The sequence below is a fragment of the Tribolium castaneum genome, chromosome 6, assembly GCF_031307605.1.
Source record: "Tribolium castaneum strain GA2 chromosome 6, icTriCast1.1, whole genome shotgun sequence".
Classification (NCBI taxonomy): Eukaryota; Metazoa; Arthropoda; class Insecta; order Coleoptera; family Tenebrionidae; genus Tribolium; species Tribolium castaneum.
Genome location: NC_087399.1, coordinates 2,561,234 through 2,583,560, shown reverse-complemented (window position 1 = coordinate 2,583,560; position 22,327 = coordinate 2,561,234). Strand labels below are relative to the sequence as shown.

At 36.0% G+C, this 22,327-nt stretch overlaps 5 protein-coding genes and 1 long non-coding RNA gene across 11 annotated transcripts; 3 read left to right on the top strand and 3 right to left on the bottom strand.

Annotated features, from left to right (window-relative positions):
* Nucleotides 1-36: 36 nt before the first annotated feature.
* Nucleotides 37-2,083, bottom strand: LOC657512 (sodium-independent sulfate anion transporter). Of its 2 annotated transcripts, none has more exons than XM_015982952.2 (8): nucleotides 1,903-2,083; nucleotides 1,646-1,855; nucleotides 1,381-1,601; nucleotides 1,162-1,330; nucleotides 955-1,119; nucleotides 608-910; nucleotides 267-562; nucleotides 37-214 (listed from the first exon to the last, which is right to left on the bottom strand). In XM_015982952.2, the coding sequence occupies exons 1-8, from the start codon at nucleotides 2,054-2,056 to the stop codon at nucleotides 56-58; spliced, it is 1,677 nt and encodes a 558-aa protein (XP_015838438.2). In that variant the 5' UTR covers nucleotides 2,057-2,083; the 3' UTR covers nucleotides 37-55. The 2 variants fall into 2 exon arrangements, with proteins under 2 accessions (XP_015838438.2, XP_015838437.2); XM_015982951.2 differs by having other exon boundaries at nucleotides 258-562; nucleotides 1,903-2,082.
* Nucleotides 2,084-4,356: 2,273 nt separating this feature from the next.
* Nucleotides 4,357-9,043, top strand: LOC657589 (sodium-independent sulfate anion transporter). 2 transcript variants are annotated; one of them, XM_008198978.3, is made up of 7 exons: nucleotides 4,357-4,513; nucleotides 4,562-4,924; nucleotides 4,968-5,188; nucleotides 7,732-8,368; nucleotides 8,422-8,732; nucleotides 8,775-8,928; nucleotides 8,975-9,043. In XM_008198978.3, exons 1-7 carry the CDS (start codon nucleotides 4,507-4,509, stop codon nucleotides 9,007-9,009), a joined length of 1,728 nt encoding a protein of 575 aa, XP_008197200.2. In that variant the 5' UTR covers nucleotides 4,357-4,506; the 3' UTR covers nucleotides 9,010-9,043. The 2 variants fall into 2 exon arrangements, with proteins under 2 accessions (XP_008197200.2, XP_008197199.2); XM_008198977.3 differs by having other exon boundaries at nucleotides 4,357-4,924.
* Nucleotides 9,044-9,180: 137 nt separating this feature from the next.
* On the bottom strand, nucleotides 9,181-11,216 carry LOC107398548 (uncharacterized). The gene is made up of 2 exons (XR_001575357.2): nucleotides 11,113-11,216; nucleotides 9,181-11,064 (listed from the first exon to the last, which is right to left on the bottom strand). It is a non-coding gene; the product is annotated as an uncharacterized LOC107398548 (long non-coding RNA).
* On the top strand, nucleotides 11,167-15,315 carry LOC657667 (sodium-independent sulfate anion transporter). 2 transcript variants are annotated; one of them, XM_008198981.3, is made up of 12 exons: nucleotides 11,167-11,345; nucleotides 11,401-11,600; nucleotides 12,955-13,159; nucleotides 13,204-13,424; nucleotides 13,471-13,639; nucleotides 13,803-13,967; nucleotides 14,032-14,193; nucleotides 14,245-14,385; nucleotides 14,435-14,580; nucleotides 14,626-14,784; nucleotides 14,836-14,989; nucleotides 15,169-15,315. In XM_008198981.3, exons 2-12 carry the CDS (start codon nucleotides 11,430-11,432, stop codon nucleotides 15,237-15,239), a joined length of 1,764 nt encoding a protein of 587 aa, XP_008197203.2. In that variant the 5' UTR covers nucleotides 11,167-11,345; nucleotides 11,401-11,429; the 3' UTR covers nucleotides 15,240-15,315. The 2 variants fall into 2 exon arrangements, with proteins under 2 accessions (XP_008197203.2, XP_969207.2); XM_964114.4 differs by having other exon boundaries at nucleotides 11,168-11,345; nucleotides 11,419-11,600.
* A 6-nt stretch (nucleotides 15,316-15,321) lies between these two features.
* On the top strand, nucleotides 15,322-21,468 carry LOC657743 (sodium-independent sulfate anion transporter). Of its 3 annotated transcripts, none has more exons than XM_008198979.2 (8): nucleotides 15,322-15,469; nucleotides 16,778-16,962; nucleotides 17,013-17,208; nucleotides 17,266-17,486; nucleotides 19,635-19,956; nucleotides 20,315-20,763; nucleotides 20,812-21,136; nucleotides 21,181-21,468. In XM_008198979.2, exons 2-8 carry the CDS (start codon nucleotides 16,786-16,788, stop codon nucleotides 21,321-21,323), a joined length of 1,833 nt encoding a protein of 610 aa, XP_008197201.2. In that variant the 5' UTR covers nucleotides 15,322-15,469; nucleotides 16,778-16,785; the 3' UTR covers nucleotides 21,324-21,468. The 3 variants fall into 3 exon arrangements, with proteins under 3 accessions (XP_008197201.2, XP_015838406.2, XP_064213748.1); XM_015982920.2 differs by lacking the exon at nucleotides 15,322-15,469 and adding an exon at nucleotides 15,809-15,966; XM_064357678.1 differs by lacking the exon at nucleotides 15,322-15,469 and adding an exon at nucleotides 16,596-16,721.
* mRpL12 (mitochondrial ribosomal protein L12) lies at nucleotides 21,454-22,178 on the bottom strand. Its single transcript, XM_964259.5, has 2 exons — nucleotides 22,016-22,178; nucleotides 21,454-21,967 (listed from the first exon to the last, which is right to left on the bottom strand). The coding sequence occupies exons 1-2, from the start codon at nucleotides 22,075-22,077 to the stop codon at nucleotides 21,487-21,489; spliced, it is 543 nt and encodes a 180-aa protein (XP_969352.1). The 5' UTR covers nucleotides 22,078-22,178; the 3' UTR covers nucleotides 21,454-21,486.
* Nucleotides 22,179-22,327: the final 149 nt, after the last annotated feature.

Genomic DNA, 22,327 nt, shown 5'->3' with positions numbered 1-22,327 from the left:
CTTGACGACTTATCTTCGACAAAGATAAACACCAAAACGGGGCCAAAAATATTTATTACACATTTTTCAAAATTTCACTCAAGTCACTTTGTACAAAATACTTTTGCAAATTTTTATCGACTCTAATGCAGATTTGGACCACTGATGGCTTAAAGTTTTGCAAAATTGGAACTTGACCTCTCTCGACCAATTCTCGTACCAAAACTGCCAAACTCTGCAAAGAAAAATTAAAAAAATTTTTTTTTAAATTAACGAACCTTTGCAACCGTCACGTCAACATTTCGTAACTCTTTCCCGTTGACCACCACAGTGGAATTTTCACCCTCACAGGCCAAAACCACGTCTCTCAAAAACTCAGCTGCGGGAAAATACAGTGTGTCTTTGGGAGTAATTAAAAAAATTTCCCCACGTGTTACTTTCTCGTGAGTTATGAGAAGTTTTGGTCGGGCACTAGCATACAAAACGAAGAGTAAATTAACTCCAATTCCGATCAAGATTCCATATTCGAGACTGATAAAAAGGCAACAGAAAAGCGTTGTCAAAAACGGCACCAAATCCAGTTCTGAAACACCAAATTAATTTCCAGTGGTACCACTCGGTTCCGCACTTTTGGCCCTCCAAAGTACCACAAAAGCGCCAAAATCGAACAAATAAAACATGGCACAGATGATAACAGCAGCTAGCGACGCTTTAGGCACGTAGGAAAAAGTCGGTGTCAGAAAAGCTATAGCTAAAAGGGCCAAAACCGAGGTTATAACCCCACCAAACTGGGTTTTAACCCCAGCTGAGTGATTCACCGCCGTTCGGGTGAAAGACCCTGTGATGGGCATCGACCGGACGAAAGAACCCGCCATATTGGCCAGACCTAAGGCCAACATTTCCTGCGTGGCGTCCAAAGCCTTACCTTTGGCTGAAAAAATTCGTAAAATTTTGCCCAAACTAGCAAAGACTTACAAAAAGCCTTCCCAATCGACACAGCTTCGAGGATTGCCACCAGTGGTAGAAAAATAAGAGTGGGGCCAAAATTTTGGGCAACGGTACCAAAACTATACCAAGTACCATTGCAATTCGGGACGAATGGTGGCGGTCCAAAGGGCGGGAACCCAGCTTTGACCTCACCTAAAACTTGTCAGTACCTTCCAAAAGTGAGTTGGTACCAACCTGTGGTTTTGAAAGGGGGGTTTTTGCCAAAATTGTACGAAATCACGGTCCCAATAATAACAATGATTGCGTTACGGGCTAGAGACACCATGAAGGTGGCGATCCCCAAAATATTGCGACTTTTTGACCAATCAGAACGGTACTTTAAGGTACCAAATTTTTGGATTTCCTGAAATAATTACAAAAATCAATTTTTTGTGTTTTTTCCAATCAAACAACCTTCAAAACGACCAAAATTAAAATCGAGACGAGTCCCAAAACCGTGTCCCACATTTTGATCTGGTCCAAGTTGTTGAAAACGGCCTTCCAGGCGTCCAAAAACCCATCAGCTGGGCCTGGAATGCCCAACAAACTCTTGATTTGAGTCGACCCTATTTGTAAAGAGGCGGCACATGTGAAGCCTGCGATCACCGGGTACGAAAAAAACTCAATAACGAAGCCTAAAACCCAAAATTTTGGCACAAACTTTACGATTTTTCCCAACCTAGCTGGAGCACTCCTAGGAGGAAAATTAGCACTCCTGAGAGAAAGCAGGCCAAGACGGCCACGTCGGGCCCAAATTTCCTCACGTAGGGTTGGATGAGCAGGCAGAGGATGCTGGTGGGCCCGATGTTGATGTCTTTGTTGCTCCCGAAAAGAGCGTAGGTGAAGCCGCCCATGAAGGCGGCGTAGAGTCCATATTCGGGCGTGAGGCCTTGAAATTTTGGTTATTTTTCAAAAACTTTTTTCAACTTTGGGTACCTGCAACGACGGCGTAGGCAATGGCTTGGGGGATTTCGGTGAGACTGACTGTGAAGCCGGCCAGAAGGTCGCGGAAGAAGGTTGAGGTTTTGTAGCGGGGTAACCAGGTGGTTATGGGGAGGCGTTTGAGGAGGATGTGTCTGAGAGTAGGCATTTTGAGGACTGGCTCAGGTCAGGCATGGATGCAGTTTTGATTAAGTGGCCACTTGTGATAAGATTTTTACTTGATTGAGTGGGATTGTGTGTCAATGGTCGAGTTTTTGCTGAGATTTTCTTGAAACTCATTTGAAAACAAACCAGGACCGGATGCGGTTCTGAAGTGAAAGGGTCCAAAAATTGCGATTTTGTATTTGTGAATTTATTTTTATAATGTTTATTTATTTATAATAATATGTTTATTAATGTAAAAAAATACAAACACATTTTACACAGTCCGACAAATACAAAACTCTAGTCTGCTTTTGTATTTGTTGGTCATTGGTTAGTTTTTGATTTATAAATTGATTTTTGGTTGACTTTCGAACTCAAAATTAATTTTGGTAACATTTTTGTATCGTTATATGCGTACGAAAATAAGGAAAAAGCATAATAATTACAACAGTGACTTCAGATTTTGGATTAATTGTTTAATTATTGAGATATCGGTTAATTTTTGAGAGGTTTACTAAGTCAAAATAAATGTTTCTAAAGCACAATAATACAACCCTAAAAGGTCATTTTTTTATTCGTTGGTTAGTTTTTTATTTATAAACTGATTTTTAGTCGATTGTCGAAGTCAAAAATAATTTTTGACATTTTCCAAATTTTATAAAAAATGTTTGAAAAAACAATTAACATAAACGAAAAAACAATACGTGAGTTACCAGGGCTTGTACTGGTTGCTTAATTATTGAGATCTCGGTTAATATTTGACCGATTTTGTAAATTAAAGACACTTTGTTTTAAATATTTCCAATTTTCAAATAAAAATTAATAAAAAAATTTAACAAAAATTAGTCTTTCTGGAGCAAAAAAACACAAGGATTATAAATTTCTAATCAAATTATGTTTTCGGTGGCGAGATTTTGAGATATTGGGTGATATTTGTGATTTTTAGTCGTAAAATTAATTTTAAATAATAATAATAATAGTAATTATAACTTACAAGTACAACGCAACAAATAAAAAAATTATTAATTAAAATTAGTGATACCAATGTAAAAAACACAGCGATTATAAATATGTAGTCAAAAATTGCATTCTTTAGTTATTTTTGCCCAACTTTCAAAATCAAAATTATTTTTTGGTAAACTTTTCCAACTGTCTTTAATTACACAAAAAAAATCAAAAAAAGTCAAATTGTACAAGATTTACAACTTCAGTCTGTTTTGTATTCCTTGGTTAGTTTTTGATTTATGAACTGATTTTTGGTCGATTTTCGATTTGAAAATTAATTTTTCTAAAATTTTTTTATTTTGTATGTGTAAGAAAAATCAACTAAAATAAGTGTATCCAAAAAAGCGATTTTGAATTTGTGCATTTTTAATTTTCATAAAAAATTAACGAAAAATTCAACAAAAATTTGTCAAAAGTTTATTACTATTTAGAAGGAATTACGGTTCTTTATAAATTTTTTTTAAAATTACGTAAAAAAAGTGAAATAAAATTAAAGTTTCTAAAGCAAAAAGACACGAGAACTACAAAATTTTAGTCAGATTTTGCATTGCTTGGGCAATTTTGTACTTAAAGCTAATTTGTGTTAAACCTTTGGATTTTTATAAGAAAATTCAACGAAAATTAGTGTTCTTAAAAAGTAAAAAAGCACAAGAATTATAAATTTGCAGTCAAAGCTTGTATTCGTCAGCTAGATTTTGAGATATCAAGTGACTTTTGGTCGATTTTTCAAGTCAAACTAATATATTGCTAAAAATTGCAACTAAAATAGAGCAAATGTTGGTTGGGTTTTTTGGCTGACTTTGGGATGATTTTCGAAGTTAAAATTAATTTTTCCCTATTTTTATAAAAAACAACAATGCGTAAGAAAAATCATCTAAAATGTATGCAATAAATTTTGTCAATACATTTAGTTTAATGTTATCATATTTTTTACAAAAAAGCCAGTTAAGTAAACTGAAACATGTATGTATGTACATACATGCAAGCATTATAAATAGGTCGCTATCTCAAGAAGCAATCAATCTACAAAAATTTAAAGACAGATTCGTAATCTCCTTGTCATTCTACCTTAGAAATCATATCAATTCTCATCAAAATTGCAAAAATATTTTGTATACTCTTCGATATCTGTGCTTATCTCTCGAGTATTTAACAATGTGTAACAATCGATCACATTTAAATACGAATTTATCTCTTCCTCATCAATTCACAATCCAAGTTCTTGTTTTAAAACATGACTCATCATCATCTTAAAATCCAGCACCAAACGTGGAATTATAATCACGATAAAACCACGCGGAAATAAATCCAAATACCGGTTTTGTAACCCAACAAACAACCTTCAATTCGCTCTAATCCTCCACAATAAAATCCTATTAGTTTATTACAGTCACATGTGCAAAAAAAATCAAAGATAAGAAACTTCCCCAAAACTGGCAGTGCTCCACAATGGCAGGTAAACACCTCAACCTCCTCAAAACCCTCCCCCAGGCCTCAATTTCAGTCAAACGCTACAAACGCCTCCTCCACACGCGCATCCCCATCACACGATGGCTCCCTCTCTACACGCTCCCGACCCTCCTCCAAGACCTCCTGGCCGGGATCACAGTCGGCATGACGGAAATCCCCCAAGGCATCGCCTACGCGATCGTAGCGGGACTTCCCCCAGAATACGGACTCTACTCCGGCTTGATCGACGGCTTCGTCTACGCCGTTTTCGGGGGCTGTAAGGACCTGAATATTGGCCCCACGTCAATCCTCTCCCTCATGCTGCAGCCCCACGTGGCCAAAATGGGGCCCGACGCCTCCATTTTGATGACTTTCATCTCCGGAATTATGATTTTCTGTCTGGGAGTGATGCATTTGGGTGAGTTTGGGTCAGAGTGGCTTGGTGTGACCTTGAGTTTTAGGTTTCGTTATTCAGTTTTTCTCGTATCCGATCATAGCCGGCTTTATTTGTGGGGGGTCGTTTCAGATTGCGTCCTCGCAGCTTAAAAGCTTGTTCGGGATTCCGGGGAAGAACGGGAATTTTCTCGAGAGTTGGAAAAGTGTTTTTGAGAATTTTTCGCAAGTTAGGAAATGGGATACGGTGTTGGGAGTCACGTCTATTGTGGCCTTAGTGGCGTTGAAGGTGAGAGAGAAGCTTGAAACTTCAGTGGAAATTGCATTTTTTTAAATTAGAAAAAAATGGTAAAAAAATAATTATTAAATTTAGTTGCCATTTAATTATTTTATTTCTATTGTTCTATTTTTTTACGTACAAGCCTCATTTGCTTCAAAATGTCATTAGAATTAATTTAAAAAAATCTCCAACTTCTAAATTTTTACGTCTATAAAGTGTTACAATTCTTTAACCGAAGTTAATTCCCGTTAATTAGGCAAATTCGGGCGAATAATGAAGGACCAGTTTTTGCCAGCTTTTTAGCCACCGTCTGATTGGTCTGCTTTATTATCGGGAAGGCATTTACTATTTAGCTCGCTTCAGTATCCAATGACAAACACTTTGCAGTTTTTTGTCCAGTAGATAAACACGGGAGGAGGTGACTTTTATATTTTTATTGGTCAAATTACGCATTCGGAGAATAAATGAGACAATAAACAGGCTTTGAAGGGCTGACTCCGCCTACAGAACTAGAATTGTGTCTTCGATGCAATGGCCGATAATGTTTCCAGTTTATTGCAAAAAATCGAATTGGATTAGAGTTATTTTGTGCAAATTTTTAACAATTTTCCTAAAAGTTCTATTGAAAATTCGAAGACTAAAATATTCCTAACGTTAAAAAACATGACCTGCGCTTTTTATGTAACTAGTATAAGTTTTTACATAGCGGCCGATTTTTGAACGAGTTTAATATAAAATCTTATAGTAAAATGTTTCCGATTTTGTGCATATTTTTCTAAAGTAAAATGATTAGAGAATTCTGAACTCAAAACTTATAGATATAACTTGACTAAGTTTGAGATATTCGCCGATTTTTAGCCGATTTTTTAATTCCACTTTATTTTTGTGCTAAACTCTCCTATCTAACTCGTTAAGAAAATAAGAGAGAAAAGAAACCGATGTTTCTAAGGTAAACTGACACAATTTTATATAAATTGGTTATTCCTTAAAATATAGCCAGTTTTTTTTAAGTCTAATTTATTTGTAGAAATTTTGAAGATCTTTCTAAATGTTTTTTTTAAATTCGAAGACGATCAAGCATTCCTAACGTAAAATAACACGAGGATTTCGAATCCGTATTTTAATAACGCAAGCAATGTTTAATTTTTTATGGATGGACCGATTTTTGACCGATTTTTTAATCAAATTCTTGAAAATTTTTAAAAAAATTAAAAGAGTTTTCTTGACGTAAAATAATGCAAGAATTATAATTCTAAAAAATCTATCGATTTTAATTTTATTAAAAATTACATAAAAAAATTAAAGAGTAACCGATGTCTCTAAGGTAAAATCACACGACATTTTCAAATCTGGTCTCAAATTTTGTATAAATTGGTTTGCTCTTGAGATATCTGCCGGTTTTTTGAAATTTTTTTTTTGAGAATTTTTGATGATCTATGAAAGTGTCTTTGAAAATTCAAATATAGATAAACAAATATAACAGCAATCGTAAAATAAATAAATAATAAAAATAATGAAATAAGGATTTCGAATCTGCACTTGGATAATGTTTGCAATGATTAATTTGTAATTTTTGTTCGATTTTTCGAACAAATTCAAAGTTTTTCGGTATTTTTTTTTTAATCGAATAAGACAATAAAAAGAGCACACATTTTTCTAACGTAAAATAACGTAAAATGAATTACAAATCTAAACTCAAATTTTCTAAAACTTGATTACTTTCTGAGATATTCGCCGATTTTTAGCCGATTTTTCAAGTTTATTTTAATTTGTGCTAAACTTAACTAATTCCTTTAAACACTGCATCAGAAAATCCAAAAGAAACCGATGTTCCTAAACTAAAATGACATAACGATTTCAAATCTGGTTTCAAATCTAATATAAATTGGTTAGTTTTTAAGTTATAGGCTGATTTTTGGTCGATTTTTGTCTTTTGTGCAAATTTTTTCTTAGAAAAAATAAAAATAAAAAAAATTCAAAGATAAACAAGTATTTCTTATGTAAAACAACACGAGGATTATGATTTTGTACTTAAATAATGTATGAAATAATTAATTTTTGACCGACTTTTCAAAAAAACTTATTGTGCGCCAAACTTTTTCGATATTAAAAAAAAGAATAAGAAAACTAAAAGAGCGCAAATTTGAAAATTTGAATTCAAAATTTAAATAAGTAAACCAATTTTTAAATTATCTGCCGGTTTTTGTCCAGAATTTTAAGTCAAAAGCAATTTTCGCAAAATGTTTAACATTTTTCAAAAATTGCATTAGAAAATCAAATGGAAATAAGTGTATCTGACGTAAAATAACACGAACCAAAATGTAGATGTAGTGAATGATTTTCAGCCAATTTTCTAAATCAAACTTAACTGGTGCTAAACTATGTTTTTTTTTTCGAAAATTACTCAAAAATATCGAATTAAAACAAACATTTTTAACGTAAAATGGCCAAGAATCACAAATCTGTCCTTAAATTTAGCACCCAAAGACTTATTTTTGCAATATTTGCCGATTTTTTTATTTTATTTTTAATAAATTGTCCATAATCTTAAGGAAATCCGTGTTTTTGGGAGCCTCCAAAGCCGCCCCGACTGGACCCCGCGCCGCAATTTTCTCGGAAAACTCATTTTCCTCCTCTCCCTCGGCCGCAACGCCCTCATCGTAATCATCGGCACCCTGATTTCCTACTACTTGTACGAGCAAAAACCCTTCAAAATCACCGGCAACGTCAGCGGGGGATTCCCCCCATTCAGACCCCCGCCCTTCTCCACCAACTTCACCGGAACCGAGTCCACGTTCACCGCCATGGTCCAAGGCTACGGCGTTTCGCTGATTTTCATCCCTTTGCTCTCAATCCTCGAAGCTGTGTCCATTGCCAAGGCGTTCAGTAAAGGCCGGAAATTGGACGCCACGCAGGAAATGCTAGCTTTGGGACTTTGTAACACGTTTGGGTCGTTTTTCGGGTCGATGCCCGTGACCGGATCCTTCACCCGGAGCGCCGTGAACAACGCCTCCGGGGTCCGGACCCCGCTAGCTGGGATTTTTACCTCTTTGCTGCTGCTTGTGGCGATTGCTTTTCTCACGCCTACTTTCTACTACGTGCCGAAGGCCACCCTTGCCAGTGTTATAATAGCAGCGATGTTTTACTTGTTTGATTTTGGGGCCTTTGCCCTGCTGTGGAGAACCAAAAGTAACCACAAACTAACTTAACAAAAAAATATTTTTTTTTGATATTTTTTTTAGAACTTGATTTGGTCCCATTTTTGGCCACGTTTCTCTGCAGTCTTTTGCTTGGGGTGGATTATGGGATTTTAATCGGGGCTTCGATTAATTTACTCTTCGTTTTGTATGCAAGTGCACGTCCGAAATTTACAATAACTGAGGAGAAAGTTCTAAATGATGGAAGCAAGATTTTTGTTATTATGCCGAGGGACACACTTTTTTTTCCTGCAGCTGAGTTTCTAAGGGACACGGTTTTAGAGTGTGACGGGAGCGACGTTACCGTTATTATTAACGGGAAATATATTAGGAATATGGACACAACTGTGGCTAAGGTAACAATTTTGGAAAAAAAAATTGTAAAAAAAAATTTTTAGAGTATTTCTGTGCTTGCACATGAGCTCAGCTTGCGCAAACATAAAGTCATGTTTGTTAATTTTAAAGAATCGGTGATGAAAATCTGTATTGGGGTTGATAAGAAACTAGAGAATTTCTTCTTCAGTGAAGAATATTACAATAGTGTTACTAAAGGTTGGGTTCGTTTTTTTTATAATTTGAGACTGAATTTTTGTTTCAGAGACGTCTCACGAGTTAGATTCATCCAGACTGTGATTAAGTGTTGCCAATAAAAAAATAAAAACACCAATGATCGATTTATTGTTTACCCTGCAAACAATTTAGTAAAGTGAGATAATTGAAGTGCTCAGTGTTTCAGTTGGTCCTTCAGTGAAAAACTGAGTAAGAATTAGCGCTTGGAAAGGTAAGAAAATCAAATTCTTAAAAGATTTTTGTACATTTTTATTTTTCTTAACAATTTTACAAAAAAAAAATAGTGAAAAAGTAAAAATCGCAAATATTTTTTCAAATTAAAGTCCGTCAATAATTTATTTTAATTCCTGCTTTGTGGGCTTCTCCTACCTCTAAGCAGGGTCGTGAGGGAAGATTACCGTGGCTCCTGGCGACCTGTTCATAACTCATTACTGGTTATTTTCGAATTTACACCGGGGGTTTTTGTATTTAATTCACATTGAATTTGCAACTTTTTGCCAATTTTCTTAAAAGGTGCATCAAAAAGTATTTCTAACGTCACGAAAATTATAAATTTATTTGCCGATTTTTCGATAAAAATTCATAGTTTGTCAAAAATTTTCAGATTTTATTAAAATTGGAATAAACAGGAAATTAAAAGAGCCCAAGTTCTAACGTAAAATGATGCGAGAATTACAACTCTACGCTCAAAACTTAGAAAGATTGACTAATTTTTAAGATATTTGCCGATTTTTAGCCGATTTTTTAAGGCTACCTACTATAATTTGTACAGAAGTTTTTATTTTCGAAAAAATTCAATTAAAAAATATTAAAAAAGAATTAAAGTTACTAAGATAAAATAACTTATAAAGCTTGGCTAATTTTTGAAATATACGCCGATTTTTAGCCGATTTTTCAAGTCTATTTATTTTTATTTTTGCAAAACTTTTATATTTTCTAAAAAATTCTATAATAAAAAATATTTAAGAGAATCTAAGTTTTTAGGATTTCAAATGTGTGATGAAATTTTATTATAAATTAGAACATCGGCTGGTCTTTAGTAGATGTCAGAATATTTTTTATGCGATTTTTTGGTAAAGAAGAGAAAATATTTTTAAGGCAAAAAATATTACAGATCTGAACTCAAAATTTAAATAACTGGACTAGTTTTTGATTTATTTACAAATTTTTGGGCAGAATTTCATTTCACTGTGTGTCAAATTTTTGCGATTTTCAAGTCGAATAAGCAAAAATTAAAAAAACGCAAGTTCTTCTAACGTAAAATTATGCAAGAATCACCTACAACTCTAAACTCTAAACTTATAAAGCGTGCGTAATTTTTAAAAATCTGACCAATTTTTAGCCGATTTTTCCAGTTTACTTTAATGTATGCTTATATTTTCTAATTTTCTAACAAAATGACCAAGGATTTCAAATCTGGTAGCAAATTTTACATAAATTGGTTAATTTTCGAGAAATCGGCCGGTGTTATAAGTCAAAATTTTTTGTGTAAATGTTTGCCAATTTTCTTGAAATGTGCATCACAAATTCGAAGAAAAATAAGTGTTTCTAACAAAGTTGATTTTCGCAAAACCTTTCACTCTTCTCGAAAATCACATTAGAAGAAATCAAACACCAATAATCGACTAAATGTTTACTCCACAAACAATTAAGTAAAGTGAGCAATAAATGAAGTGGTGCTCTAATGTGCCTCTCATTCTTGTGATTCTTGTTTGCTGAAAAAGTATAAATACCATTTTTTTTGTTAATTAACAACGTTCTTAAACATTTAATTCCTGCTTTATGGGTCTTCTGAGTCTAAAAATCGCTCTGCAACATGAACAGTCCGTGAGGCGAAATACCGTGGCTCCTGGCGACCTCCTCTTGGACCCCACGTATTATTTCTGATTATCGCCGAATTTTCACAAATAATCATTTTATTTAGATTTATTGTTGAAATTTGCGGTAAAATCGGGTGATCCCCGCAGTTTGATCGAACTGGATCAGAAATCCTTCAATCATGAAAAAATCTCATTAAATGGCTCGCTAGTACGTCCAGGGTTGGTGTTTTTGCCGACCTTCGTTGTAATTTAGCGATTTTATCGCCTCATTTGCAATTGTTATCACAGTGCTAAACGCCTGATGGGAAATAGCCCACTTTTAAGAAATTTGCTCCTATTTACTCACCAGAGAGGGGGCACATACAGTATAAAAAAGACCACCATTACATTACATAACTGACGAGAGCGCAAAAACGTTGTTACCTTGTTAGTGAAGAAGGCCACTGGTCAATGCTACAATTGCATCGTTTTCGAGTGTGACCAAACCTTTGTATAAATACGAATTAGAAATTCAGAAGACGCTGTTTGATTGCGCTAATGTGAGCTAGTGTCGTTGAAAAGTGTGTTATGTTAATTCGGGTAAGTACGAAAAATTTTCGGCCTTGTTACAAGCCGGATTTGAATCCACTTGAAGACGATTGGAGCGTTGCAGACCGAGACGATATGTTCGTGAATTTGCCGGAGATTGTTAAAAGGGGATTTCCGGTACTGACCTGGGGCAAAAATTACAGTCTGGATGTTGCTATCGCTGATTTGGTCGCCGGGATTACGATCGGATTAACGCTAATCCCGCAGTGCATCGCCTATGCATCCTTGGCGGGATTAGGGCCTGAGGTGAGTCGAAATAAAATCGAAAGTGGGACAGTTGAGGACAACCCAACCCAAAATTATTGCCTTAATTAATTGGAGATGACAATGCAGGAATAATATTACACAACGAATAATTAAGCAAATACTTTAGAAATGTTAACAGGTGTTTAAAAATTTTGATTGGAAAATCAATTAAAGCCGGAATTTTGATAACATATCTGCAGTGGCGGTTCGTCATAAAAAATATTTGCGTTGTTGCGATTTTATTTTAAGTTCATTTTGTGACACAAGTGTAGATTTACGGATTTTTGACTTTGGGGCCTAAATGGTTGAAGATAGAGAAATGCTCTCGGAGACTTTTTTGTAGGAAATTTAATTCTCTACAACTTTTGTCCAAAAATTTTTCGTGTATCTGTAACCGTTTTTGCAGCGTTTCGAAAAAATTGGGTATAGTGCAAAGTGATAAAAGTTTGTAATTTTTTTAAATATAGTTTACGATTAATTTTTTTCATTATGTTTATGTCCTACTGTAGAAAATTTAATGCTCTATCCGCCTGTATTTTTTTTGTATGCCTGGTGTTAACCGTTCTACAAATACAACCAATTTTTTGAAAACTGACGGTGATGGAGCAAGTGCGCTCTCTGGCGACATTAACGGGAACGTTTTATTTGTACGTCGTTTCATATCCTAATCTTTAGATATCCGTAGTTAGGGCCAACATATTTGCAAAAACAAAACTTTTAAATTAATTTTCTACTAAATTTTGAACGCACGAGCCGCCACTGCATATTTATCGAAACGATAAAATTTAACTGTAAATTGTTGTTTGTTTAATCATACCAGAACGTAGTGGCAAATAGTGCTAACTTCTGTCAAAAGTTGAAAGTTTTTTTGGAATTTTGAAAAAAAAAAAATTAAAAAATTTTTCAATTAAAAAAAAATTCTAGGTTTTTCCCCTATTTTTAGCACCGGATGAGCAAGCGTGAATTTCCTTTCAATTGTTTGTTATAACATTTAAACACTGAGGTATAAATTTTAATACTCAGAATTGTTTTTTTTTGTAAATAATGAATTTGTATGAATATGCAAACAATGACACACATGACGTAATGATTTAATAATAATGACAAAAAAGTAAATTGATACAAAAAGTCTCTCTTTATCATTGGGTTATTATTATTATTTTATTATCACTTTACAATTCTAATAATCCCAACTTCAATGACTGTGTAATTGCAACAAAAACACATTACGCAAGTACACGCAACCAATTACATTGTAATCAAATTATTGATAAAGTAGTTAGAAGCTTAAAAGTTGAATTAAGACAACAGACAACCAGTTATACAAGTGTTTATTTGGTTACATAACTTCCAGTATGGACTGTATTCTTCGCTTTGTGGAGGCATAATTTACGTAATTTTCGGGGCTGTCCCCGAACTGAACATCGCCCCCACCGCCCTCCTCTCCCTCCTCACCTTTACGTTCACAAACAACGCGTCTTTTGGGAAAGTAAAAGCCGCCATTTTGCTTTGCTTCCTGTCGGGGGTCATTGAACTGTTATGTGGAATTCTCCATTTGGGTAAATCCCCCATATTTTTTTCCCTAGTTAATTGAATGAGTTAGGTTTTTTGGTTGATTTCGTGTCAACTCCGGTCGTGGCCGCCTTCACCTCGGCTGGTGCCTTGACCATCGCCTCCTCACAAATTAAAAATTTGCTCGGATTAAATTTCAAAGCCGATAGTTTTGCCGCCGTTTGGAGCAATGTTTTCCAGCACATTACAGAGACGAAAATGTGGGATTCTATTCTGGGAATTGGTTGTTGCGTAGTATTGCTGTTGTTGAGGGTAATAAATATATTTAAACAGTGATTTTTTTGTAATTCGTTTGTAGAAATTGAAGAATTATGGAAGTCCGCCCCTGGATGACCACAAATCGGTGTCAAAAAGCAAAAAACTGATTTGGTTTTGTTCAGTGGCGCGCAACGCCTTTGTGGTCATTGCGTGCGCCGCCACTGCTTTTTTCTTCGACAGTTGCGGGGAAAAACCCTTTTCTCTCACTTGTAAGTGGAGAATTGCCAATTTTTAGATTTAATTTTTTATTTTTTTTATTTTTATTTTTTAAATTTTTTTTTATTTTAATTTTTTTTTAATTTTTTATTTCTTTTTTTTTCAATTTAATTTAATTTAGATTTAATTTTTAGATTTAAAAATTGGTCATTTCAGCCAAAGTTCCCGAGGGACTCCCCGCTTTTACGAATCCAGTGGCGGAGGCTCACCATGGCAACGCCACAACCAGTGTCGTCGACATGATGAAGGAGCTGGGGGCCGGCATTTTTGCCGTCCCTTTCGTCGCCATTTTGGGCAACGTGGCAATCGCCAAAGCCTTTGGTTGGTCCCACTGACAAGTTTTAATAGTTACATAAGTTCAATTTTTTATATATTTTTTTGACAGCTACAGGCAAAGTTATTGACGCCTCGCAAGAAATGATCGCAGTAGGCATGTGTAACTTGATTGGTGCGTTTTTCGGGTCGTATCCCGTCAATGCGTCCTTTTCGAGGGCGGCTGTGAGCAACGCGAGCGGTGTGCGCACGCCTTTAGCGGGGATTTACACAGGTTGGCCAACTGGATTTAAAAAAATCACAATTTTTTAGGGTTTTTCTCCAGGTGTTATGGTTATTTTGGCGCTAACGTTCCTAACACCGTATTTTTCGTACATTCCGAAGCCTACTCTGGCCGCTGTCATTATTTGTGCAGTCATTTTTATGGTCGAAGTGGCTTTGACGAAATTAATATGGCGGATTAACAGTAATTTTTTTTACGTTTGTGACACAAAACTAGCGTTTTTACGTTTCAGAGATTGATCTAGTGCCATTTTTCGTTACTTTGGTTTTTTGTCTGGTATTGGGGATCGAATTTGGGATTTTGATCGGTGTTTGCGTCGACATTTTGTTTTTATTGTACCGAACCGCTCGGCCTAAGGTTGTTTTTGACTACGTTAATGTAATTTTTGACACGTTTTTGACACTGTTTGACAGTTTTTTTCAGGAAAATTCGACAAGTTATGTCAAAATAACTCCAACTTCGGCCATTTTTTTCCCCTCAGTCGAGTACGTTCGGGAAAAAGTCATGCAAAACAGTGTCAAATACATTTTTTTGGTTTTTGACTGTCAGCGTGTCAGTAAACTAGATTTTACAGCAGCTAAAGTAAGTTTTTTACATAAAAATTTGTCACTGGATGAGTAAATTTTTTTTCAGTCTTTGTCTGCGCTACTCGATGATTTGAGCAAAATGCAGAAAGTGGTCGTTTTCTACCGGCCGCCCGCCTCCGTTGTCAAAATTTTGACAAAAGTGGCCGAAGGTGGCCCAAAAATCGCCGAAACGGAGGAGAATTTGTACGAAATTTTGAAAGGTGATAACTGTTGCAATCAAGTCACCTTTCATAGCAATTAGTGATTTCTCAATCCGGTAGTCACCGGAACGGAAATGCACTTGACACTTTATTTGAGACAATTTACTGAAGCCGGCCCTGACCCTAAATCCCACTTTATCGATCGTAAGATGGCAACACTGATAACTGTCAATTTTCAGAGCATGACAAGACAAGGAGGGAGAATATCGCCATCAGCGTGGAGGAGAAAGAGAGCAATACGCAGTTGTGACACCACCAGTGATGGGGTGGTGTTTTTAACCCTATTTGTTGTAAAAAATGTTATTTAATAAACGAAATTTGTTGTATCATTGTTGTATAATAACCGCGCGTAAAAATGCATTTACGGACGGCTTATCGGGAGCCCATTAAAATGATAAGAGCCGGCTTCAAAAAATAAGGTTAAGGTTATGATGTAAACCATTTCTCCAATTTGTTGTTTCTTGTGGCACTTCCGCCCTGGTAAGTGATTTAATTGTCGCAATAACCTTCAATACATTACGCAAGTGATATTTGCGGTAAACACAGAAAAAAACACGAAATTTAGTTTACATACTTACACTCTGTGCACATACTTTATTTTTTCTACAAGATTAGTCACGGCTAAGGTCGAAAAACGCGCATTTTTGCCCGATTCAAGGTTTGAGCAAAAATCAAAACAGCCGAAGGTTTCGAAAGTCTGGCGCGAAATTCAAATTTTTTTGGTCTTTCCGGTCGATAAACGCTCAAGAACACCGCGAGAATTTTAAAAGTGCTCCAGAACTGCTGCGAGAGTAGAAGGGGACGAAGCAAACGCACGTGATTTCGAATTATTTAAATTAATTGAGTTTGCAGTCGAAGCTCAGTCGATTTGTGTTTAACAAAATGGATTGATTTTTACACTCGTATCAGTGTCTAATTTTGTTTTCGATCGTTAACCACACGAAATGTATTACTTTCTGTAAAGTTAGTCATAAAAAGTGAGTAGGTATAGCGCGTGAGCGAACGCTTATCATCACACTTAAAATAGTTAAAATTATCGTGTAATAATTGCTTTGTCGGACAAATTGTGTACATTTTTTAGCGAGGTGAGAAAAAAATGTTTATACACGATTTGTATTTTTTTTTATTTACTATCGGATTTATTTTCCTAATTTACATACAGAGTGAGTATTGACTACCTACATACAAGGTGGCCCAGGGATGTATAATCGGTCTATAACTTTTTTGCTACTTGAAATGTTGCCGTGCTGTTTTTTTTAATGAAACACCTATATATTTTTAGATAGATTCTACGCAAAAAAAATTAAACTATTATTAGTCTATCTGTTTCGGAATTATTCAACTTACAAAAAAGACCAACATTTGAAAAATCAATGCGAAGTCGCCTATGAATATTTTCCGAAAAATTGCCAACAGAAAAACTCAGAATACCCTGTATAATTTTAACTATACTCAACTTTTACTTGAAACACGCAGGATGTGCCAAAACGCAAAAAGTTTTTTTTCCAAATATCACTGTAATTCGTACCACAATTGACTAACCCTGTAGATACAGCAACTATTTTCATATTTTTTTAGTTTTGAATTTTTTTTTCTTTAGAAAGAGATGATGTTATGATTTTGGCCGGTTGCTAGGGCAACGTGTCAAAAACGCGTCACGTTTTTGACACTGAATGGGGCCATTGCCCTTTGCCCGCAAATCGTCCGGTGAAAGTCTTTCACTTTTCCTCCGGTATTTGAATTGTTTGGCGCGACCGTTAGTCGAAAAACCGTTCATTTTGTCCGTAGGTGCCCCCATGTCCGTTAGTGCGTGGCTGAAGTCAGTGGCGGTGCGTCGGGTGCCCATTCTGGGGTGGGCGCCCCAGTACACCACTGACAAGTTGGTGAGCGACGCCATCGCCGGGATCACAGTTGGCTTGACTGTCATGCCACAGGCCTTGGCGTATGCCACTCTGGCCGGATTGGAGCCACAAGTAAGCCATGATTTTTTGTTAATTACGAAAAATTGTTTTTTTTTCTTCAGTACGGGTTGTATTCGGCGTTTGTCGGTTGTTTTGTTTACACGATTTTTGGCACTTGTAAGGATATAACGATAGGGCCGACGGCCCTTATGGCCCTCATGACGTACCAGCAGATTATTGGGCGTAATACTGACTACGCGATTCTGCTTTGTTTTTTGTGTGGGGTTGTGCAACTCGTCATGGCCATCTTACATTTAGGTATAATATAATACATTGGTTGGTTTTTGACAACGTAACTGTTTGTTTTTGACATAGGTGTTCTCGTCGATTTTATCTCTATACCGGTGACAGTCGGTTTTACGTCAGCTACGTCTGTGATAATCATGACATCTCAAATTAAAAGTTTGTTAGGTTTGAAAATTTCATCGTCTGGGTTTTTAGACACAATTACCAAAGTTGTCAAAAATATACATCATACCAGAATGGCGGATTTGACATTAGGAATGGTCTGCATCGCCGTCTTGATGCTTCTCAGGGTAGGTAAAAATTATTGTTTCAGTCATTTCACGCATTTAAAATTGTGAGTACGATGATGGCACGTGATTGAATGACATAATCATTTCTTGGTTTTTACAATTTTATTAATTACTTTTATCGGACATCGAATTGTATACAATTTTTGCGGCATTGGTGACAAGAAAAACCAAAATATTTACATTTAGATTTTTTATCGAGTGTTTTGTCTCAAGTACGCGATTACCCTTGAACTTTCAACGCCAACATCGCCATCGCACAAAATTCAACATTGTCGAGATCGACAAAAATCTCGCAAAAATTGGAAAAATTAAAGCATGGAAAAGGCCATATTTTTTTTATTTTCTCAATTACGACAAAATTATTCAAAAAAGTGGAACTATTTTTTCCTTACCAATGGAAAATGATCCGGGGAATCGATTGGTACTGAGAAAATTGCCATATACTCAATAATTTTTAAGTTATGAATTTTTTAAAATTTCACCTATTTTTGCTTTTATTTGCAATTTTCTTGGAAACTATTAGTCGAAGAACAATATTTTTTTTTGAAAAAAATAGATAATGTAAAGAGCTTTCCAACGATAATAAACTTCTTAGAGTTATCTCTAATAGTTTCGGAGTTATGGCTGGATAAATGTTCAGGGTACTGAAAATCGACAAAAATCTCGCAAAAATTGGAAAAATCAAACTTTTAAAAATCGAATTTATTCATTTTTTTTGGACTTTTAACAACTCGAGAGGGTTGTAAAAGTATAGAAAAGGTCATAAAACTCTGTTAAAGCTAGTATTAATTTTTTTTTTGTGAAGGTAAGTCACTTGTCCACTATAATATAATAATAATATATGTTTATTGCTGGCAAAAATATACATTTCATACACATGTCAACAAAAATATGTATATAAACATAAAAAACATATAAGCAATTACAGAAAATAAGTATTGCTTATATCAGTATAATTATAAAAGGCGTTTTTAATTAAATTGCTTTCTATTGTTTTTTTTTTAATGAATTCATATTTAGATCCTTTATTTTATTAGGCAAAAGGTTATAAAATTTTATAGAGTGATGTTTCATTGCTATTTGTGTTCGCCTTAGTCGAATTCTGTTCTGACAATTTTTTTTCTTGTTGTGAGTATTGTAATTAAGGATAACAACCATTGGAAAAAAATAATTTTTAAATCTTCTGAAAAACTGATATGATATGTAAAAATGAGCCGCTAAATCCAATGGAATAAACCGCATTGCTCTACGACTTTTAGTTCTTGAGTTATGAATTTTTTTAGTGTAAAACTTTAATCGCCTATGTAGCCCGGGTGTTAACTTTTATTTTATTTTTCCAATAACGGCTAAACTATTCGAAAAAGTGGAACTATTTTTATCCTTACCTATGCAAAATGATCCGGGGAATCGATTGGCGTCGAGAAAATTGCCAAATTCTCAATAGTTTTTTAGTTATGAATTTTTTAAAATTTTACCAATTTTTGCCTTTATCTGCAATTTTCTCGAAAACCATTAGTCGGAGAACAATAATCTTTTTTGAAAAAAATAGATAATTCAAAGAGCTTTCCAACGATAACACACTTCATGGGGTTATCTCTAATAGTTCCGGAGCTATTGCTCGATAAATGTTCCTGGTACCGAAAATTGACCAAAATCGTGACAAAAATTGAAAAAATCAAACTTTAAAAAATCGAACCTATTAACTTTTTTTTGACTTTTAACAACTCGAGAGGGTTGTAAAAGTATAGAAAAGGCCATGAAACTCTGTTAGTGTGAGTATTATTTTTTTATTGTGAGGGTAAGTTACTTGACCACTACAATTTTGAGAAAAAATAAACAAAATTTATAAAGTATTAAAAGTATTTCTAAAATTTAAATATAAAAAAACTAGTATCATTTTTCAATCGAAGGATACATTATTTACAACTTCGACATTAATTGTTGTTTGTATTAGTTTTTGGACCCACGAGTCGCCACTGCTACAAAATCGTGACAAACAATAGAAAAATGTCTTTTTTGCTACATTGCAACAAATTAAGGTCATCGTGTCATCTCTTAACGATTGTGGACTATATTCCGTCGCATAAATCGGGATTTTTACGAAAATTATTTACGTCTTTATCGTTGTTATCACCTCGTAAATTCCAGAAACTCAAAGATTACAAGCCCTCTAAAAAACAACGCACATTATCTAAGGCCCTTTGGTTGATATCAACATCACGTAACGCCCTTGTGGTCATCGTGTGCTCTACAGTGGCGTACTTTTACGAAATCCGGGGTCCGGGATCTCCGTTTCGCTTAACCGGAACGGTGCGGCCCGGACTCCCGGATTTCCGGGCGCCACCTTTTGGCACAACTTTGCATAATCGCACCGTTGGCTTCGGCGAAATGGTCGCCGATTTGGGGACTTCGGTGATTTTGGTGCCCATTATTGCCGTCCTGGGCAACGTTGCCATAGCAAAGGCCTTCGGTAAGTCACAGCCAACTACGACCCGCTCAAAACTTTAGCAACAACTGTCATTTTTCAAAATTATTTTGACGTTGTAATTTTTTCATTACACCGGGTGTCCATTTTTTTTATTCGCACCCTTGTAACTTTTTTATTTTTGCAAATAAGTGATATAAACCCTATATATTCTCGAATTAAATGACGAAATGTGTTTGATAAAATTATTAATTTGCTTTTACTATGACATATGTCAAAACGTATATTTTTTGCACCATTTGATATAGAAAAAATAAAAAAATATAGATTACTTTAGATAAAAAAACGCGTTTTCACAGCCGTTTGTTAAGTCAGGTGTACCAAAAAAAAATTAAAATTGTAGCCAGTGGCCAAATGATCGACGCGACTCAAGAACTGATGACCTTGTCGATGTGTAACGTTTTCGGATCGTTTTTTTCATCGATGCCGATTACGGGGTCATTCTCAAGGTCAGCGGTGAATCACGCCAGTGGCGTACGCACCCCTTTGGGAGGGGTGTACACCGGGATTATGGTCCTACTAGCCTTGGGTTTCCTAACCCCTTATTTCGCCTACATACCAAAGGCGTCTTTGGCGGCTGTGATAATCAGCGCTGTCATTTTTATGATCGAATATGAGGTGGTTAAACCCATGTGGAGGAGCAGTAAAAAGGATCTAGTGGCCACTTGTGCCACGTTCGTCTTTTGTTTAGCCATAGGCGTCGAATATGGGATTCTAGTGGGCGTGGGGATTAATATTATTTTCCTGTTGTATCCCTCGGCACGGCCTACTGTGCACGTGGACAAAGTCAAAGTATCGAGTTACAATTTTTTATTTTTTCATTTGATAATCGAATTTTAGACGCGTAATAACGCACTTGAGTACATTATGATAACTCCAGGGAACAGTCTTTATTTCCCGGCTGTTGATTTTATTAAGACTAGTATCGGAAATGCTGGGATTAGTTCCAAACATTTACCGGTGGTCATTGACTGTCGCTTTATACTAGGGGCTGATTTTACCGCAGCTAAGGGAATTTCAGCCTTAATTAACGAATTTTTAATCCGACGACAACCGCTCTATTTTTTGCACACAAGACAGGAAGTTGTCTCGCTCTTTCGGGGCGTTTTTGACAACGAATTCAAGTATTTTACGACACGTGAAGAACTGGAATCGGTTTTAGAAGGTAAGACGGTAAGTGAGTGTTTCCCGTCTTAGTTTTTCTTACAGATAACAAACGTAAAGAAATAGACAGTGAGGAAACCCATTTATTAAATAACCACAACCAGTGGCGGCACAGTATGGTGGAACTGAACGAAATTTCCTGCGAAGACTCGAATATTTGCCAGCGGAAAGTACCGAATAAATCATGACTCCAAGTTGGCAGTACTGTCACGCCAGTAGTACCAACTTAATTTACAAACCGTGGTCACTGCCCAGCATCCGTGGCATTTCTATTTATACGTGTAAATAAATAAGACAGCAAGAACCAAATAAAACTCATTTATCTTAACTAAACTTTATTTAAAAAAAAACCTAATCAATTTCTACAACACCGCCTACTTTTTCGATAGCCGCCTTCAACTTCTCGGCCTCCTCTTTACTGACGTCCCCCTTGACCAGCGCCGGCGCCCCCTCGACGAACTTCTTCGCTTGCACCAAATTCATGCCTTCCATCAGCCCCTTGATCTCCTTAATAAGCGCGACTTTTTGCTTCTCGTCGAATTTCATTAATTTCACGTTGAACACGGACTTGACCTGTTTGGGGGCCTCGTCCTCCTCCTCGGCGGGGGCCGGAGCCGCGAAGCCCCCAACCGGCATGACTGGGGCGTCCGGGAGGTTCAGACGTGTCTTCAAAGCGCCACTCAATTCGGACACTTCCAGTAAATTTAACTGCGAAATTTCCGTTACCAGTTTCTCGATTTTGGGGCTGATGGGCTTCTCGACGTTGCTGGGGGGCGGGATTGTGATTTTTTCGACGGGGGCTGCCTGTGGTTCGGCGGTGTGTAAGACCGAACTGGAAAAAGGGGGTTAGAAAATGTGGGGGGTGTAAAAAAGGGGCTACCAGCGGGAGAGGCTGCGCCATGCTGTGAGGGGCACACGGAGCGTGATTCGGGCCGAATTCATGGTTTTTTACCGATAAAATGTGATAATTGTGGCGGAAAAAAAAAGGTTATGTCATGCGGCAAGTGTCGCGATTAACGAAATCCAATAACCGGAAAACCTGTCACAAAAAATCAAATTGTAACAGAATTTGATTATAAATAATCAACGATTAAACGTGAAATAATGCCACACGTTACTGGGTTAATTAATGAATAAATAATTACACTTCCGGGGTCTGATAACTCAGTGACCGCCAAACTGTTCGCAAGTA